The sequence below is a fragment of the Saimiri boliviensis genome, chromosome 14 (genome assembly GCF_048565385.1).
Source record: "Saimiri boliviensis isolate mSaiBol1 chromosome 14, mSaiBol1.pri, whole genome shotgun sequence".
NCBI lineage: Eukaryota > Metazoa > Chordata > Mammalia > Primates > Cebidae > Saimiri > Saimiri boliviensis.
In genome coordinates, this window is record NC_133462.1 from 29,413,781 (window position 1) to 29,433,686 (window position 19,906).

Sequence of the window (19,906 nt, forward strand, 5' to 3'; positions counted from 1 at the left end):
AAGGGTTAAGAAGCCCCGCCCCCTCGGCCTGCCGGGGGCTTTTAGCGGTGCCGCCAAATCCGCCGGAGCCTGACGGAATAGGCCGAGCGCGGCGGGTCGCAGTCGGAGATACCCGAACTAACCCCAGTGTAGCCGGACGTGACCCATATGCCCGACTCGGCCCGAGCGTCACCCGGACTTGTTCGAAGTAGACCGAGTTTAACCGGACTTAGTCGAACAAACTCGAACTTATCCGAACTCTCCCGAGCTCAGCCGGACGTAAGCGAATCCACCCGAACTCTTGACAGACTCTTCTGGACCAAGCCCAACTCGATGTGATCAGATCCAACTCAGACCCGGTCCTACTTGACTAAGCCGGACCGAATGCTGCCGAATCTCCCACCTCTACCCAGATCTGAGCCGACGCGGGGGTGCCGACCCCGCCCGTGGTCGGGGATAGGGTGACCTTTGACCCTAAGTTCATGGCCCGAACCAGCTGGACACTGGTCCTCGGCCGGGAACCCAGAGCCTCGGGCCGTCCCCGGTGTCTTCCTGTCGGTGCTGCTTCCGCCCGCTCTTCTTGAAAACCCCACCCCCAGGTCACCATCTTCCCTTCTTGCGCCCCAGTCCTTGCCCTAAGCCCTTTCTCTGACCCCTCAGCCCAAAGAGGAGGGGCCCGAGGGTGTGGCCGGAGGGTAGAACCGGACAGGTGGTGTGGAGAAGGAGGAGGGTGCTCCGGGCAGAGGGCACGGCCTGTGCAAAGGCCTGGAGGTGGAAGAGAACAGGCGGAACGTTGAGGCTGACGATGAAGTCAAGGAGTTGGGGAGCCGAGGGCAGGACGCTGCGAGCTGGGGGCGTGGTCGATGGTCATGGGGCGGAGCCTTATGGGCTGAGGGTGGAGCCTGGAGCTCTGGGGGCGTGGCAGGTGGCCAAGGGTGTGGTCAAGTTGGCCGGGAGTGGGATCTCTCTAACGCGCGCAGGACCTAGGCAGGACCCCGGTCTCCTCCAGGTAGTAGAGCCCAAGAAACTGTTTCCAGTCCACGTGTCTACCATAGGAGCCAGATCTCAGTTTGTCTCTGCAGTATGGGCATCCAGCGGCAGTCTTCGGATGCTGTAACCTCCTCGAAGAGCTCTCAGGGATGGGCTACATCAGGCACATACTAGAAGCAGGGGAGGCCGGGCGCGGTGGCTCTCGCCTGTCACCCCAGCACTTTGGGAGGCCGAGGAGGGTGAATCACGAGGTCAGGAGTTCATGAGCAGCCCGGCCAATGCGGTGAGACCCCCGTCTCTACTAAAAAAAACCCCACAAATTAGCTGGGCGTGGTGGCGCGCACCTGTAATCCCAGCTACTCGGGAGGCTGAGGCAGGAGAATTGCTTGAACCCGGGAGGCGGTGGTTGCAGTGAGCCGAGATCGCACCGCCACTGCACTCCAGCGCAGGCAACAGAGACTCCATCTCAAAAAATAAATAAATAAATAAATAAGAAAAGAAGAAGAAGGAAAGAAAAAAACAAAACAAAACAAAACAGGAGAGGCCAGGTATAGTGGCTCGCGCCTGTAATCCCGATATTTTGGGAAGCTGAGGTGGGAGAATTGCTTGAGGCCAGGAGCTAAAGACCAGCCTGAGCAAAATAGTGAGACCCGGTCTCTACAGAAGAAATTAAAAATTAGCCAAGGCGTGCACCTGTAGTCTCAGCTACTCAGGAGGCTGAGGCTGGAGCATGGCTTGAGCTTAGGAGGTCGAGGCTGCAGTGAGCTAGGATCACACCACTGCACTGCAGCCTGGGTGACAGAGTGGAAACCTGTCAAAAAAAGAAAGAAAAGAAAGAGTGGGCAAGCAAGAGAGAGAGAGAGAGAGAGAGAGAGAAAGAAAAGAAAGAGAAAGAAAGAAAGAAAGAGAAAGAAAAAATATAAAAGAAACAGGGTGGTTGAGGTCCAGAGAAAGGCAATACCTGTCCAGAGCCACACAGCCACTGTGAGGAAGATCTGGAACTCAGGTCCTGGAGTCCAGTGTAGACTTGAAGACCAAAGTGTGAGTGCAGGGTTCCTGACGGTGAGGCTGGGGGTGGGTGAACAGGCTAGAAATCACACCTGCCTCACTGCCAAGCAACCCCAGGAAGACTCACCAGACCAGGGGCAGCCCACAACCCAGCACCCCGTTGTCATGACCCTGGTCTCTGACCATGCCTTCTCTCCTTTCAGCTTTGACCTGGAAAATGGGCTCTCGAGTGGGAGGAGCGCCCTGGACCCTCAGTCCAGCCCTGGCCTGGGCCGGGTCGTGCAGGCTCCTGTCCACCACAGCCAGAGGCGCGAGTCCTTCCTGTACCGCTCAGATAGCGACTATGATCTCTCACCCAAGGCCATGTCGCGGAACTCCTCTGTGGCCAGCGACCTGTGAGCCTGGGGTTGGTGGGATGACACCTCCTCTACCCTCCCTCCTTCCTTTGTTCCTCTATTCAGCAAGCTCCTTCAAGTAGCCATTTAAGGAAGGTTTTGAAGTTTAAGTAGGAGTTTGCCAGGCAGCTCATTTACTCAATCAAGTGTGTAGAGAACTTGGCCTTTTGTTGGGGTGGGGGTGGTAATCCAAAAACATTAAGGTCGTCCAGACACAGTGGCTCACGTCTGTAATCCCAGCACTTTGGGAGACTGAGGTGGGCGGGTCACTTGAGGTCAGGAGTTTGGGACCAGCCTGGCCAACATGGTGAAGCCCCATCTCTACTAAAAAATACAAAAATTAGCCAGGCGTGGTGGCACGCACCTGTAGTCCCAGCTACTCAGGAGGCTGAGGCATGAGAATCGCTTGAACCCAGGAGGCAGAGGTTGCAGTGAACGGAGATTGCACCACTGCACTCCAGCCTGGTGGGTGAAAGAGCAAGACTGCCTCAAAAAACAAACGCATTAAGGCCAATTAGCAGCAAATGAAGAAATACTTTGATTTGAGCTTCCTGGTAGACATAATGAAAAGGGAAATACCTACTTGCCACTGGGACTCAGTTTCCTCATTTATAAGATGCCAATAAAGTGATTGAACGGTTGGAGGGGCTTTGGTGGGTCTCAGGGAGGGTCACATGAGGGGAGCCCAGGGACTAAGAAGGCGCCTGGAGAAGTCCTGAGAGCAGGGCCTCTTCAGCTGAGGGCGTGGTGTGGGTAAAAGCTGGAAGACGGGAGAGAGCTCTTCCTGATGGCCGGTCTCCTCGCAGACATGGAGAAGACATGATTGTGACGCCCTTTGCCCAGGTGGGTATCCCCTGCCCTCCCTGCCCTGATCCTCTCCGGATCCGACCTCTTCTTCCCAGCGCCGACCACCGCCTCCCAACAGGTCCTGGCCAGTCTGCGGACGGTTCGGAGCAACGTGGCAGTCCTTGCCCACCAGCAATGCCGAGGAGCCGCCAAGTAGGTAGAGGGCGGGGCGGGGGCGGAGCCAGCAGAGACAATGTGGGCGGGGCGGGGGCGGAGCCGGCAGAGACAATGTGGGCGGGGAGGGGGCGGAGCCGGCAGAGACCAGGTGGGCGGGGCGGGGGCGGGGCCGGCAGAGACGATGTGGGCGGGGCGGGGGCGGAGCCGGCAGAGACCAGGTGGGCGGGGCGAGGGCGGAGCCGGCAGAGACAAGGTGGGCGGGACGGGGGCGGAGCCGGCAGAGACAAGGTGGGCGGGGAGAGGGCGGAGCTGGCAGAGACAAGGTGGGCGGGGAGGGGCGGGACCGGAAGAGGGCAGAGGCGGGGCCTGGCAGAAAGCGGGCTTCAAATTGAGGCTCGGGCTCTGGCACCTCCACGTGGGTGGAAGGGGCGGGACCTGGAGGATTTGGGGGCGGAGCGAGATGGGCGGGGCATCCACGCCTGAGGCTGCTGTACGGCAGGCAGGGACCCGTCGGAAACCTTTCATCCAGCCATCAGCCCCCTCCGCCTGCAGGTAATGCATGGGTTCCTTCCCTCCCCGGCTGAGGACAGCTGGGAGTTTCCTTTCCATAGTGACCTCCCCAGTCCATGAGCCCTTAGACTGGGGCTAATTATAGCCCCGTCCCCGCAAAAATCAAACAATAATACCTCGGGGATGGACCCCGCCACAACCTTATTACATATGGGGAGGTTGAGGCCCACAGACCTGCTCATGGTCACATGGTCACACAGTCACTTAGGGGACAGATCTGGGATTTGAGTCCTGGGGTCCTGGGGGACCCCAGTTTCAGGGTCCGGATGCAGAGACGAAGGCGTGAGGGGCTTGGGGCCCCCGAGCGGGGGTGGGGCAGGCCCCTGACTGCCTCGGCTCCCAGAGGACACGGGGCAGAAGCTGGCACTGGAGACGCTAGACGAGCTGGACTGGTGCTTGGATCAGCTGGAGACTCTACAGACCCGGCACTCGGTGGGGGAGATGGCTTCCAACAAGGTGAGCAGGGGCAGATCGCTGAGCCCAGCTGCCTCGGCCCACGGGGCCCCATGGTCACTGTCTGCACCTTCCCTCCACCCCAGTTCAAGCGGATCCTGAACCGGGAGTTGACCCACCTGTCTGAAACCAGCCGCTCCGGGAACCAGGTGTCCGAGTACATCTCCCAGACCTTCCTGGGTGAGCTTTGTTGAGTCACTGCCTGGACAAGATTATAGGAGTACTAAGAAACTAGAGGAAGAAAGATTTCTGGCCGGGCGCGGTGGCTCACTGTAATCCCAGCACTTTGGGAGGCCGAAGCGGGTGGATCACGAGGTCAGGAGTTCGAGACCAGCGTGGCCAACATGGTGAAACCCCGTCTCTACTAAAAATACAAAAAAAAAAAAAAAAAAAAAAAAATTAGCCGGGCCTGGTGGCACTCGCCTGTAGTCCCATCTACACGGGAGGCTGAGGCAGAAGAATCGCTTGAACCCGGGAGGTGTAGGTTGCTGTGAGCCAAGATCGCACCACGGCACTACAGCTTTGGCAACAGAGTGAGACTTCATGTCAAAAAAAAAAAAAAAAAAAAAAAAAGAGAGAGAAAGATTTCTATTCTAGACCTCAGTCTTCGGGAGATGAGGAGATACAGCCAGACACAGACACCTTCAGCCCCATGAGTCAGGGCTGGATCAGAGGGAGAAACAAGGGATCTTCCAGGAGCAGGGGATATTAAAGCCGGGGTTTTGAAGCATGAGTAGAAATTTGCCTAGGAAGAGGTGCAGGGATCCAGACACCGGCTTGGGAGATGGAAGGAACTGTTTGGGGGGAAATGCTGAGCCCCAGGCACCCAGGGGGGCCATGCCTAGCAGAAGGGTTCACTGAGATCAGCTGTGAACAGAGGAGAGGGGTAGGTAGCTACAAGGAGGACAAGGTCTTTTTTTTTTTTTTTTTTTTTTTTTTGAGACAGAGTTTTGCTCTGTTGCCTAGATGGAAATGCAATGGCGCGATCTCAGCCACTGCAACCTCCGCCTCCTGGGTTCAAGCGATTCTCCTGCCTCAGCCTCCCGAGTAGCTGGGATTACAGGCTCCCACCACCACACCCAGCTAATTTTTGTATTTTTAGTAGAGACGGGGTTTCACCATGTTGGCCAGGCTGGTCTCAAATTCCTGACCTCAGGTGATCCGCCTTCCTCGGCCTCCCAAAGTGCTGGGATGACAGGCGTGAGCCCCTGCACCCGGACTTAACTTTTGTATTTTTAGTAGAGATGGTATTTCACCATATTGCTCAGGCTGGTCTGAAACTTCTGACCTCAAGTGATCCGCCCACCTCCGCCTCCCAAATCGCTGGGATTACAGATGTGAGGCACTGCGCCCGGCCGAAAGGGTCCTTACTCCAAACTTACTTTGGTTCCTATAGAAAGGGAAATAGATTGATCCTGGGGTTTTGCGAAGTTCAGGTCCTGAGGCCAGGCAGGACCATCCCAGCAGGTGGAATGGGCTTCTCTGAGCCTCACCCTGCCCCATCTACAGACCAGCAGACTGAGGTGGAGCTGCCCACGGTGACCGCCGAGGAGCCTCCGAAGCCCGTGTCCCAAATCAGCGGCTTACATGGGCTCTGCCAGAATGCCAGCCTCTCCTCAGCCACCGTCCCACGCTTTGGGGTCCAGACTGAGCAGGAGGAGCAGCTGGCCAAGGTGGGTCTCCAACCACAATGCCAAGATCAAAGTTTGGTCCCTGGCTTGGTCTGGATGTCCTATCTTGGGCCTCAGTTTACCCACCTATATACTGGGCAATGGGGCTCACTGTGGAAGCTGGGGTGGGAGGATGGAGGCTCTAGCGTCTGCGGAAGTTGGGCTGGGGTTAATTGAGCTCTAGCCCTTCACATCTTAGGAGCTAGAAGACACCAACAAGTGGGGACTTGACGTATTCAAGGTGGCAGAGCTAAGTGGGAACCGGCCGCTCACAGCTATCATATTCAGCATTTTTCAGGTACCTACCCTGCCCTTGGCTTCCAAGGAAAAACTCCTGGGCTTTCCTTCACCTCTTCCTATGCCAGACCTCAGGGACACTCAGTTTTCAAATCCTCCCTGACGTTTCTGAAGGGGATAATTTGAGCAGGGTATTGAAGGATGAATAGGAGTTCACTCTGGTGAACAGTTTGTTGTCCCGAAGCCTCAGCCCTGGCCCCTGGGCCTGAAGAGGAGAGAAATCTGGAGAGAAGAGCTGGAGACAGACACCCCGAGTCCTGTAGGGTTGGCCCACCAAAGAACAGGGAGTGAAGGAGTTCAGGAGAGCAGGGAGGGCGTCTCAGAGGAGTGGGCACTTGAGGCATGGATAGGAGTTCAGAAGAGAGGAGAAGGAATAGCATGTGCTGCAGCCGCAAGGCCAAGGCCCTGAGCCCGGGTCTGTGATGGACCAGGAGCGGGACCTGCTGAAGACATTCCAGATTCCAGCAGACACACTGGCCACCTACCTGCTGTTGCTGGAGGGTCACTACCATGCTGACGTGGCCTATCACAACAGCCTCCACGCCGCCGACGTGGCCCAGTCCACGCACGTGCTGCTGGCTACACCCGCCCTCGAGGTACCGCGCCGCGGCTGCACGCAGGCGGGCGGGAGCAGGGCTCAGAGAACCCGCCGCTCACCGCCTGTGCCCTCTGCGCACTCAGGCTGTGTTCACAGACCTGGAAATCCTGGCTGCCCTCTTTGCAAGCGCCATCCACGATGTGGATCATCCCGGGGTCTCTAACCAGTTTCTGATTAACACCAGTAAGTAGGAGTGGGGAGTGGGTGCAGGAGGGGAGGCGGGCCCTGCCTCCACGCTGCCCGCCGGGATCTCAGGCGGTTCCCACCTGCCCTCAGCCCGGTTTCCCTGTCTATGAAATGACTATGACAGTCTTCCCTCCCTTCAGGGGCTTGGAGCAGGCCTGGGTACACAGTAGGTGCTTAATAAATGAGAGAGTAACAAGCTGTGGCAGAGCTGATCTGGTTCCACCAAGATCTTTACTTATTATTATTATTATTATTTTTGAGACGGAGTCTCACTCTGTCACCAGGCTGGAGTGTAGTGGCATGATCTCGGCTCATGGCAACCTTCGCCTCCTGGGTCCAAGCAATTCTCCTGCCTCCACCTCCTGAGTAGCTGGGATTACAGGCGTACGCCACCACACCTAGCTAATTTTTGTACTTTTATTAGAGACAGAGTTTCACAGTCTTGGCCGGGATGGTCTCGATCTCTTGACCTTGTGATCTGCCCGCTTCAGCCTTCCAAAGTGCTGGGATTAAAGGTGTGTGCCACCGTGCCTGGCTATTTATTTATTGAGACACGGTCTTGCTCTGTCACCCAGGCTGGAGTGCAGTGACACGATATGGGCTCACTGCAGCCTCCACATCCCAGTTCAGCCGATTCTCCAGCCTCAGCCTCTGGAGTAGCTGGGATTAGAGGCATGCACCACCATGCGGGGCTAATTTTTGCATTTTTAGTAGAGACAGGGTTTCACTATGTTGCCCAGGCTGGTCCGAGTGACCTGCCCACCTCAGCCTCCCAAAGTGCTGGGATTTACAGGCGTGAGCCACTGCGCCGGGCCAGTTCCGCCAAGATCTTAAAGTTTAGGATCCCATGAGGAGTCTAAAACACTCAGTTGACAGGCAGTTACCGGGTACCTTTTGTGTGTAAGCCCTGGAGTGCTGGGGGTGAGAGTGGAGCCCCTCACTCAAGGAGCCGAGAGTCCAGTAAGACAGACTCGGTGGTTTATTTAACCGGCACTGAGAGACTGGGCGCCATGGCTCACACCTGTAATCCCAACACTGTAGGAGGTAGAGGTGGGAGGATTGCTTGAGGCCAGGAGTTCAAGACCAGCCTGGGCAATACAGTGAGACCCTGTCTCTCCAATAAAAATAAATAATAAATAAATAGCCAACGGTGGTGGCACACGCCTGTAATCCCAACTACTTAGGAGGCTGAGATGAGAGGATCACCTGAGGACAGGGGGTTGAGGCTGCAGGGAGCCGTGATCTTACCACTGTGCTCCAGTCTGGGTGACAGCAAGACCCTGTCAAGAAAGAAAAAGAAAGAAAGAAAGGGCCGGGCGCGGTGGCTCACGCCTGTAATCCCAGCACTTTGGGAGGCCGAGGCGGGTGGATCACGAGGTCAAGAGATCGAGACCAGCCTGGCCAACATGGTGAAACCCCGTCTCTCCTAAAAATACAAAAATTAGCCGGGTGTGGTGGCACATGCCTGTGGTCCCAGCTACTTGGCAGTCTGAGGCAGGAAAATTGCTTGAACCGGGGAGGCAGTGGTTGCAGTGAGTCGAGATCGCACCACTGCACTCCAGCCTGGTGACAGAGCAAGACTCCATTTCAAAAAAGAAAAGAAAAGAAAAAACCATCACTGAGCACTCACTGTCTCTGGCCATAGTGAGTCCCTCAGGATACTTCTCAGTCTTGGATAGGCAGGGTGAAACCCTGATACCCCCAGCCCTGCAGTCAGAGAAGGGCCAGGAAGCTGGATGGTTTCTTACAGGAGGGCAAGCTAGATTTGGGCCTTCACCGCATGGGTCGGAGTTCGCTAAGAATTTTCAAAAGCTGCCTGTGGGTAGAGTGGGTGGGGTGGGTGGATCTTGGGGGCCTCAGTCCCATACCCCCACAGACTCAGAGCTGGCGCTTATGTACAACGACGCCTCGGTGCTAGAGAACCATCACCTGGCTGTGGGCTTCAAGCTGCTGCAGGCAGAAAACTGCGACATCTTCCAGAACCTCAGCACCAAGCAGCGGCTGAGTCTGCGCAGGATGGTCATTGACATGGTGAGGGCGGGGCAGGAGGCGGGGAGGGGAGGTCAGGCGCTTCTTCCTCATCTACAGACAGCAGCGTGGGGCGATACTGGCATGGCGGGCATGTCCCAGGCACGCCCTCACCCTGAGTCTACGCTTCCTCATCAGTGAAATGGGTCAGTGGAGCCAGGAGCAGTGGAGCCAGGAGCAGTGGCTCACGCCTATAATTCCAGAACTTTGGGAAGCCGAGGTGGGCGGATCACCTGAGGTCAGGAGTTCGAGACCAGCTTGACTAACATGGTGAAACCTCGTCTCTACTAAAAATACAGAAATGCACTGGGCGTGGTGGTGCATGCCTGTAGTCCCAGCTACTTGGGAGGCTGAGGCAGAAGAACCACTGGAACCCAGGAGGCGGAGGCTGTAGTGAGCTGAGATCGTGCCACGCACTCCAGCCTGGGCGACAGAGTGAGACTCCATCTTAAAAAAAAAAAAAAAAAAAAGGCCGGGCGCGGTGGCTCAAGCCTGTAATCCCAGCACTTTGGGAGGCCGAGGCGGGTGGATCACAAGGTCAAGAGACCGAGACCATCTTGGTCAACATGGTGAAACCCCGTCTCTACTAAAAATACAAAAAAAAATAGCTGGGCATGGTGGCGCGTGCCTGTAATCCCAGCTACTCAGGAGGCTGAGGCAGGAGAATTGCCTGAACCCAGGAGGCGGAGGTTGCGGTGAGCCGAGATCCCGCCATTGCACTCCAGCCTGGGTAACAAGAGCGAAACTCCGTCTCAAAAAAAAAAAAAAAGGCTGGGCAGGGGTGGCTCACACGTGTAATCTCAGCACTTTGGGAGGCTGAGGCAGGTGGATCACTTGAGGTCAGCAGTTCAAGACCAGCCTGACCAACATTGTGAAAACACCGTGTCTACTAAAAACACAAAAATTAGCGGGTCATGGTGGCATGTACCTGTAATCCCAGCTGCTTGGGAGGCTGAGGCAGGAGAATCGCTTGAACCTGGGAGGCAGAGGTCGCAGTGAGTTGAGATCATGCCACTGCACTCCAGCCTGGGCGACAGAGTGAGCCTTTGTCTAAAAAAAAAAAAAAAAAAAAATTTAAGCACATCTGTTCATTTGATTTTTTTTTTTTTTTTTTTTTTGAGACAGAGTTTCGCTCTTGTTGCCCAGGCTGCAGTGCAATGGCACGATCCCAGCTCACCACAACCTCCGCCTCCTGGGTTCAGGCAATTCTCCTGCCTCGGCCTCCTGAGTAGCTGGGATTACAGGCACATGCCACCGTGCCCAGCTAATTTTTTGTATTTTTAGTAGACACGGGGTTTCACCATGTTGACCAGGATGGTCTCGATCTCTTGACCTCGTGATCCACCCGCCTTGGCCTCCCAAAGTGCTGGGATTACAGGCTTGAGCCACTGCGCCCGGCTCGGGTTTTTTTTTTTTAAGATGGGGTTTCACCATGATGGCCAGGCTGGTCTTGAACTCCTGACCTCAGGTGATCCGCCCGCTTCGGCCTCCCAAAGTGCTGGGATTACAAGTGTGAGTCACCGCGTCCGCCCTGAGTTGGGGTCTTGAGTGGTGGGGGGACCACATTTGGGATAAATGAGAGATTTGGGGAGAAGTTTTGAGACCATTGATTCTCAGAGAAGCCTGTGAACCACATCTGAGTCACTCCTGGCTGGGCTGACTCTGCACACGTTGGGTTAAGCTGTTTTTTGGTTTTGTTTTGGAAACAGAGTCCTGCTCTGTCACCCAGGCTGGAGTGCAGTGGCGCGATCCCCGCTCACTGCAACCTCTGCCTCCCAGTTCAAGCGATTCTCCTGCCTCAGCCTCCTGAGTAGCTGGGACTACACGCGTGCACCACCACGCCCAGCTAATTTTGTATTTTTAGTAGAGATGAGGTTTCACCATGTTGGTCAGGCTGGTCTCAAACTTCTGACCTCAGGTGATCCGCCCACCTTGGCCTCCCAAAGTGCTGGGATTACAGGCGTGAGCCATCATGCCCGGCCAGGTTAATTTGGTTTTTAAACATCTGTGCTCAGAGTTAGAAATAGCTCTCCAGGGCACATGGCGGCCACATGGAAGTTTGAGGGGTCTGAAGTCACATCCCTTCTCACAGTGAGCTGCAAACTCCCCTGTGGCTCCGATGACCTCTGAACAAGGTTCTCCAGCTGCCAGAGGCCCTCAGCCTCCTCAATCTCGAGTCCATCTCTCATGACTTCTTCCAGTCACAAGCCCCTCTTATAAGTCTCTCCCATGTACCCAACTCTCCCAGCCCCAGGACCTTTGCACAGACCTCATCCTCCCCACTGTCCTCAGGCACAAGTCACCTCAGCCTCTAACCAGTCCTGTGGGGTAAGAGTCGGGGTTGGAGGAGGCCAGAAGGGTCAACAGAGGCATCCTAGAGGATGGGTTATTTGAAAAGGGTTTTGAAGGATGAGTGGGAGTTGGGAAGCAGCATTCCAGGCGGAAGGAACAACCTGGCTAAATATCTGGAGGCTGGATTGGTTCTAGGGTTTGCTGTGACTCACCAAATGCCTACCTGCCCCACCCGCCCCACAGGTGGGTTTCACTGATGACATTGCCCACCCACTGTGGGAGACTTGGGCTGACAAGTCCCAGACACACAGGTTTGATCACCTCCCTCCTACACCCTGTCACACATGTGGAATTCATGGCCAACCCAAACGACCTCCCAAAAGGGGTCCCTGGCTGAGCCCCTCTTGCGAGCAGGGTTTGCAGTGAATGCCATTGGCTCCTCCCGTTTCACAGATGGGGATGCTGAGGCCCAGCGGGCTCTCTGAGCCGGAGTGGTGTCTGGCGGTTGGGAGTGAGGGTCGGGGTGGGCAGGGTCCTCGTGCCTGTCACTGTCCCTTGCCTGCCCCCAGGTGCTGGCCACGGACATGTCCAAGCACATGAACCTCCTGGCCGACCTCAAGACCATGGTAGAGACGAAGAAGGTGACAAGCCTCGGCGTCCTCCTTCTGGACAACTATCCGGATCGCATCCAGGTGCGCAGCTGGGCAGGCACTGGGGCCTCCTTTTCAAATTCTGGTTTTACATTAAAAACACTTTTAGCCAGGCTTCTAACACATTTAGTTTGAGAGAAGCCTGGACGCAGCGGTGCAGGCCTGTAATCCTAGCATTTAGGGAGGCCAAGGTGTGAGGATCGCTTGAGGCCAGGAGTTAGAGAGGCTGCACTGAGCTGTAACTGCACCACTGCACTCCAGCCTGGGCAACAGAGTGAGACCTTGTCTCTGAAAACAGACAAACAAACAAACAAACAAACAAAAAAACCGGGTGTGGTGGCTTACCCAGCACACTGGGAGGCCGAGGTGGGCGGATCACAAGATCAGGAGTTCAAGACCAGCCTGGCCAACATAGTGAAACCCCGTCTCTACTAAAAATACAAAAAATTAGCCATGCGTGGTGGCACGTGCCTGTAATCCCAGCTACTCAAGAAGCTGAGGCAGGAGAACCGCTTGAACCCAGGAGGCGGAGGTTGCAGTGAGCTGAGATCATGGCATCGCATGCCAGCCTGGGCGACAGAACAAGACTCCGTCTTAGGCTGGGTGCAGTGGCTCTCACCTGTAATCTTAGCACTTTGGGAGGCCGAGGCGGGTGGATCACCTGAGGCTGGGGGTTTGAGACCAGCCTGACCAACATGGAGAAACCCCATCTCTACTAAAAATACAAAATTAGCTGGGCATGGTGGTGCATGCCTGTAATCCCACTTGGGAGGCTGAGGCAGGAGAATCACTTGAACTGGGGAGGCGGAGGTTGTGGGGTGAGCCAAGATTGAGCCATTACACTCCAGCTTGGGCAACAAGAGCAAAACTCTGTCTCAAAAATAAATAAAGAAGTCTGGGCTCGGGGGCTCACACCTGTAATCCTGGCACTTTGAGAGGCCGAGATGGGCAGATTGCTTGAACTCAGGAGTTCGAGACCAGCCTGGGCAAAACCCCGTCTCTACAAAAATATAAAAATTAGCCGGATGTGGTGGTGCACGCCTGTAGTTCCAGCTACTCGGGAGGCTGGGCTGGGAGGATCGTTTGACCCCGGGAGGCAGAGGTTGCAGTGAGCTGAGATCTCGCAATTGCACGCCAGCCAGGATCACAGAGTGAGACCCTGTCTCACTCTTTCTTAGTTTAAAAAAAAAAAAAAAAAAAAAAAAAAAAAAAAAAGACCGGGCGCGGTGGCTCAAGCCTGTAATCCCAGCACTTTGGGAGGCCGAGGCGGGTGGATCATGAGGTCGAGAGATCGAGACCATCCTGGTCAACATGGTGAAACCCCGTCTCTCCTAAAAATACAAAAAATCAACTGGGCATGGTGGCTCGTGCCTGTAATCCCAGCTACTCAGGAGGCTGAGGCAGGAGAATTGCCTGAACCCAGGAGGCGGAGGTTGCGGTGAGCCGAGATGGCGCCATTGCACTCCAGCCTGGGTAACAAGAGCGAAACTTCAAAAAATAAAATAAAATAAAAAAAGTGGGCAAGGACGTCCATATCTGCGGTTCTCATTCAGCTTCATTTATGAAGTGGCAACAACTACATTCCAAACTTGAAGAAATGGCAAGAGTCACATGCCTGTGTCTCAACCACTTCTTCAGCTCCTGGCCTCAGTTTCCCCACTTGTAGGATGGATGTGTCCGTGGCACCAAGCCTGTCTGTGGAGGGGAGGGGGCAGGTCTCGGCGCGGCTGGCCCTGCCAGTGCCCTCCCGAGCCTCCATCTCTGCAGGTCTTGCAGAGCCTGGTGCACTGTGCCGACTTGAGCAACCCCACCAAGCCGCTGCCCCTGTACCGCCAGTGGACGGACCGCATCATGGCCGAGTTCTTCCAGCAGGGAGACCGCGAGCGTGAGTCGGGCCTGGACATCAGCCCCATGTGTGACAAGCACACGGCCTCAGTGGAGAAGTCCCAGGTCGGCAAGGGACTGGGTTGAGCTGGTAGACACTGGGAGGGAGGAGAGAGGGAGGGGCTGAGCCAATCCCACATATACAGTCAGCCCTGTGGGGTCAGGGTTGGGGTTGGAGGAGGCCAGAAGGGCTAAGAGAGGCATTCTAGAGGATGGGTTATTTGAAGAGGGTTTTGAAGGATGAGTAGGAGTTGGGACGTGGCATTCCAGGCAGAAGGAACAACCTGACTAAAGATCTGGAGGCTGGATTGGGTCTAGGGGTCGCTGTGACACACCAGATGCCTACCTGTCCCACCCCGTCCCTCACAGGTGGGTTTCATTGACTACATTGCCCACCCACTGTGGGAGACTTGGGCTGACCTGGTCCACCCAGACGCACAGGACCTGCTGGGCACGCTGGAGGACAATCGAGAATGGTACCAGAGCAAGATCCCCCGAAGCCCCTCCAGCCTCACCAACCCCGAGCAGGGCGGGCCTGACAGATTCCAGTTTGGGCTGCCTCTGGAGGAGGCAGAGGAGGAGGAGGAGGAGGGGGAAGAGCCAGCTTTAGACAAAGAGGCCTTGGAGTTGTCTGACACTGAACTGCCCCCCGAAGCCAGCCCAGACCCTGGGGACCTACCCCTCGACAACCAGAGGACTTAGGGCCAGCCCTGCGTGAACCGTGAGGGCCGTGGGATGGTGAAACCCTCTGACTTGCAAGCAGACTTTCCAGGAAGATGCCCCATGTGGTCCCTGCTTCACGTTCCCACCCATTGAGGGAGACAATCAAGCTCTTGGTTTTGAGGCAGCGCTCAGGATCTAATCGGAGGCACCTGGCTGGGGTCCACTCTGACCCCAGGCTTGCCTAAAAGAGCTCCCTAAGGGGCAGCCGCTTACAGTGCCCTTGGGGTCTTTCTCCCAGGCTTCTCTCCGTGGCGTGGAGAGGTGGTGTCTGCTAGAGCCTCTTGTCCACCCTCTCCCGTGGTCACACTTGAGCCAATCTGTCATTTAATTCTTTCCTTCTTTATCAAATATTTATTGCCCATTGACTTCGTGCCAGCTTTATGCCTCTGTAGCAGCCCCGCACAAGGGGTGGGGAGTCAGGAGACCATTCCGAAGGCATCTCCCCACCTGCTTCTACCACGCAGCTCTCTGCAAGAGCGTGAGACTGCAAATGGGGGCATTTTCGACACCAAAGCTTCATTCATACCCGATGTGGTTTCCGAAGCTGTGGTAGGGAGCAGGAAGGAGGCAGAAAAGGGAGGTTGGGCAAGGTGTGGAGGCTCATGCCTGTAATCCAGCACTTTGGGAGGCTGAGGTGTGAGTACTGCTTGAGCTCAGGAGTTTGAGACCAGCCTGGGCAGCATAGCAAGACCCCGGTATCTGCAAAACATAAAAAATTAGCCAGGCATGGTGGTGTGCACCTGTAGTCTCAGCCACTCAGAAGGCTGAGACAAAGTGGATCGCTTGAGCCCAGGAGTTGGAGGCTGAAGAGAGTTATGACTGCACCACCGCACTCCAGCCTGGGCAACACAGCAAGACCCTGTCTCAAAAAAAAAAAAAAAAAAAAAAAAAAAAGAAGAGAAGAAAGAAAGAGAGGGGGCTCTGAGGCTGGGCGCGGTGGCTCACGCCTGAAATCCCAGCACTTTGGGAGGGTGAGGCGGGCAAATCACCTGAGGTCAGGAGTTTGAGACCAGCCTGGCCGACATGGTGAAACCCCGTCTCTACTCAAAATACAAAAATTCGTCAGGCGTGGCCGGGCGCGGTGGCTCAAGCCTGTAATCCCAGCACTTTGGGAGGCTGAGGCGGGTGGATCACGAGGTCAAGAGATCGAGACCATCCTGGTCAACACGGTGAAACCCCGTCTCTACTAAAAATACAAAACATTAGCTGGGCATGGTGGCGCGTGCCTGTAATCCCAGCCACTCAGGAGGCTGAGGCAGGAGAATTGCCTGAACCCGGGAGGCGGAGGTTGCGGTGAGCCGAGATCGCGCCATTGCACTCCAGCCTGTCTCAAAAAAAAAAAAACAAAAAAACCCAAACCCAAAAAACAAACAAACAAAAAAATTCGTCAGGCGTGACGGCGCGTGCCTGTAATCCCAGCTACTCGGGAGGCTGAGGCAGGAGAATCGCTTGAGCTCAAGAGGCTTGCGGTGAGCTGAGACAGCGCCATTGCACTCCAGCCTGGGCGACACCATCGAAACTCCATCTCAAGAAAGACGGAGGGAGGGAGGGAGGGAGGGAGAAAGCAAGGAAAAGGAAGGAAGGAGGGAAGGAGGGAAGGAGGGAAGGTAGGTCGCTGTGCCTGGCATATCTCTGAAGACTGATTTAACCTATGCACCAGGTGTTACTTTAAGTCGCTATATTTTCTCTTCGGTGTCTCTGGATGTAGGAACTCCCTGCTTTCTCTGTCCTCGGGACCCCAGGCTGGGTCCCGCACACATTCCTCCTTCCCTAGGAACAAAACCCACAACTGTTCCTCCCTAGCAGGTCTCTAAGTCTCCTGATTCCTGAAGCTGCCTCAGGCACCCCCTAGAGGGAGGGAGGCCCCAGAGGCTTTCTTGCCATCCTAGCCCATTCTGAGCCTCAGTTTCCCCCTCTGTAACCTGATCCTAGCACTTGCACAAACGCTGATTGGAGGTTGGGGGTTGCTGCCTGTGACCTCCCTGAAATATCCTAGACATTTGGGGTACTGAGCATTTCTTTGGGGTTAAATAAAATCTTTACATCTTTTTTTTTTTTTTTTTTTTTTTTTTTTTTTGAGACGGAGTTTCACTCCTGTTACCCAGGCTGGAGTGCAATGGCGCGATCTCGGCTCACCGCAACCTCCGCCTCCTGGGTTCAGGCAATTCTCCTGCCTCAGCCTCCTGAGTAGCTGGGATTACAGGCACGCGCCACCATGCCCAGCTAATTTTTTGTATTTTTAGTAGAGACGGGGTTTCACCATGTTGACCAGGTTGGTCTTGATCTCTCGACCTCGTGATCCACCCGCCTCGGCCTCCCAAAGTGCTGGGATTACAGGCTTGAGCCACCGCGCCCGGCAAAATCTTTACATCTTAAGACATTTGACTGACCAAATTGAGCTTCCGACCCGTTTCGCGGATGGGGAAACTGAGGCGCAGAGCGGTCCTATTGCCCGGCTCAAAGTCACCCTCTGGGCACCCAATGTTAGCCAGCGGCGCCCCCTGGTGGCGAGCATGGGCGACAGGCGGGGCGCGCCTGCCGGGAGTTGCTGGGTGGGTCGCAGGGCCGCATCCCCCCGCCCCGACGCTCCCACCTACCGCACCTCGCCCGGAACAGCTCGTCCTGCTGGTGGGCGGCACCGTGCTCGAGCCCCGGGTTCGATCCCCGCCTCCCGAAGCCTCCGTATCCGCCCCTCCCCTCTGCCGCCCTCCTCGCGTGCCTGAAAATTTATACAAGACACAGGCGTCATCACAGCCGCCCTCGGCTTCCAGAGCAGCTGGCTTCGTCGGTAAATATTATAACCACTCCGAATTCATCCTAATCACAGTTAATGATAAAATTCCACATTGCCAGAACTAAAAGCCATCCGGGATCACGAACTTGGTGTGTTTCCTTCCAGACGTTAGACGGCAGAGATTTGGAGGATTTGTTGTTGTTTGTTTCAAGATCCCCGCCTCCACTCCTCTTACAAAGTAATACAGGTTCGCCGTAGAAAATTTGGAAAAAACTGAAAATGTATAAAGAAGGAAATAAAATTATGTTATAACCACCCATAGATTATCCACTTTTGACTTATCTTCTTTTGTTTTTTTTTTCTCCATCCGTTATAAGATATTCATATTACTTTTCTTTTCTCTCCTCCTCTTCTTCCTCCTCCTCCTCCTCCTCCCCCTCGCCCTCCTCCTTCTCCTCCTCCTTCTTTTTGAGACGGAGTCTTGCTTTGTCGCCCAGGCTGCAGTGCAATGGCGCGATCTTGGCTCACTGTAACCTCCACCTCCCAGGTTAAAGATTTTCCCGCCTCAGCCTCCGGAGTAGCTGAGATTACAAGTGCCTGTCACCACGCCCAGCTAATTTTTGTGTTTTTGGGAGAGACGGGGTTTCACCGTGTTGGTAATGCTGGTCTCAAACTCCTGACCTTGTGATCCAGCCACCTCGGCCTCCCAAAGTGCTGGGATTGCAGGTGTGAGCCACCGCACCTGGTCTCGTCTCTTTCCTTTTCTTTCTTCTTTCTTTCTTTTTTTTGTCAGAGTCTCACTCTGTCGCTCAGGCTGCAGTGCAGTGGCGTGATCTCAGCTCACTGCAACCTCCACCTCCCTGGTTCAAGTGACTCTTCCGCCTCAGCCTCCCGAGTAGCTGGGACTTCAGGTGTGTACCACCACATACCGCTAGGATTTCACCATGTTGCCTAGGCTGGTCTCGAATTCGTGGCCTCAAGAGATCCACCCGCCTCGGCCTCCCAAAGTGTTGGGATTACAGGCGTGAGCCACCAGCCACGCCTGACCCGTGTGTGTGTGTGTGTGTGTGTGTGTGTGTGTGTGTGTGACAGTGTTTCCCTCTGTCACCCGGGCTGGAGATCAGTGATGGCACGATCTCATCTCACTGCAGCCTCTGCCTCTCTGATTCTTTTGATTCTCATGCCTCGCCTCCTCAGCAGCCTCCCGGGGCAGGCACCACCACACCCAGCTAATTTTTGTATTTTCAGTAGAGATGGGGTTTCGCCATGTTGGCTAGGCTGGTCTTGAACTCCTGACCTGAAGGTCAAGGAGTGATCCTCCTGCCTCAGCCTCCCAAAGTGCTGGGATTACAGGTGTGAGCCACTGCATCTGGCCAAATTTTTATTTTTATTTGTGTAGTGCAGAAGTCGGGCATGGCCTCAGGGAGGCCTCTAGACTTCCCTCTGAGTGGGGCCAGCAGGGAAGCACAGCCCCTTCTCCCACTGGCTCTGTGTCCCCTGCCACACAGAAAATGCCCCAAGCCCACAGCCCCTCCTCTAGCTCATCCATTTCTAATCCCAGAGCCCAATGCTGCTCTGGACAATCAAGGGCTTGCATTCTTCTTTAATTTAAATTAAATATATATATATTTTTTTGAGATGGAGTTTCGCTCTTGTTACCCAGGCTGGAGTGCAATGGCGCGATCTCGGCTCACCGCAACCTCCGCCTCCCAGGTTCAGACAAATCTCCTGCCTCAGCCTCCTGAGTAGCTGGGATTACAGGCACGCGCCACCATGCCCAGCTAATTTTTTGTATTTTTAGTAGAGACGGGGTTTCACCATGTTGACCAGGTTGGTCTCGATCTCTCGACCTCGTGATCCACCCGCCTCGGCCTCCCAAAGTGCTGGGATTACAGGCGTGAGCCACCGCGCCCGGCCTGTTTTTCTTTTTTTTTTTTTTTAGACGTGGTCTTGCTCTGGTGCCATGGTGCGATCTTGGCTCACTGCAACCTCCACCTCCTGGGTTCAAGCGATTCTCCTTAGCCTCCCATGTAGCTGGCATTACAGGCGACTGCCACCATGCCCGGCTAATTTTTGTATTTTTAGTAGAAACGGGGTTTCACCATGTTGGCCAGGCTGGTCTCGAACTCCTAACCTCAGGTGATCCAACCGCCTCGGCCTCCCAAAGTGCTGGAATTACAGGTGTGAGCCACGGCGCCCGGCCAAGTAATTAGTTTTGAGACAGGGTCTCACTCTGACGTCCAGGCTGGAGTGCAGTGAGTGGCGCGATACGGTTTCCTACAGCCTCGACCTCCTGGGCTCAAGGGATCCTCCTACCTCGGGCTGGGGAGTCGCTGGAACCACAGGCACGCACCGCCACACCCAGCTAATTTTAAAATGGTTTTGTAGCGATGGGGCCTCCCTATGTTACCCAGGCTGGTCTCCAATTCCTGGGCTCCAGCGATCCTCCCGCCTTGGTCCCCCAAAATGGTGGGAGTCCAGGCGTG

At 55.3% G+C, this 19,906-nt stretch overlaps 1 protein-coding gene across 2 annotated transcripts in view; it reads left to right on the forward strand.

Annotated features, from left to right (window-relative positions):
* PDE4C (phosphodiesterase 4C) overlaps nt 1-17,909 on the forward strand; it is a 29,083-nt gene extending 11,174 nt beyond the window's left edge. Inside the window, exons 3-16 of one of the 2 annotated variants that reach the window (XM_039466890.2) lie at nt 2,181-2,372; nt 3,179-3,215; nt 3,298-3,371; nt 3,835-3,887; nt 4,249-4,361; nt 4,445-4,538; nt 5,868-6,031; nt 6,228-6,326; nt 6,757-6,921; nt 7,007-7,106; nt 8,986-9,140; nt 11,999-12,121; nt 13,847-14,029; nt 14,333-17,909. In XM_039466890.2, the coding sequence (XP_039322824.1) occupies nt 2,181-2,372; nt 3,179-3,215; nt 3,298-3,371; nt 3,835-3,887; nt 4,249-4,361; nt 4,445-4,538; nt 5,868-6,031; nt 6,228-6,326; nt 6,757-6,921; nt 7,007-7,106; nt 8,986-9,140; nt 11,999-12,121; nt 13,847-14,029; nt 14,333-14,665 (1,885 nt within the window). In that variant the 3' untranslated portion in view covers nt 14,666-17,909. The remainder of the gene's footprint in view (nt 1-2,180; nt 2,373-3,178; nt 3,216-3,297; nt 3,372-3,834; nt 3,888-4,248; nt 4,362-4,444; nt 4,539-5,867; nt 6,032-6,227; nt 6,327-6,756; nt 6,922-7,006; nt 7,107-8,985; nt 9,141-11,998; nt 12,122-13,846; nt 14,030-14,332) is intronic. The other variant, XM_039466887.2, reaches the window with a different exon arrangement.
* Nucleotides 17,910-19,906: the final 1,997 nt, after the last annotated feature.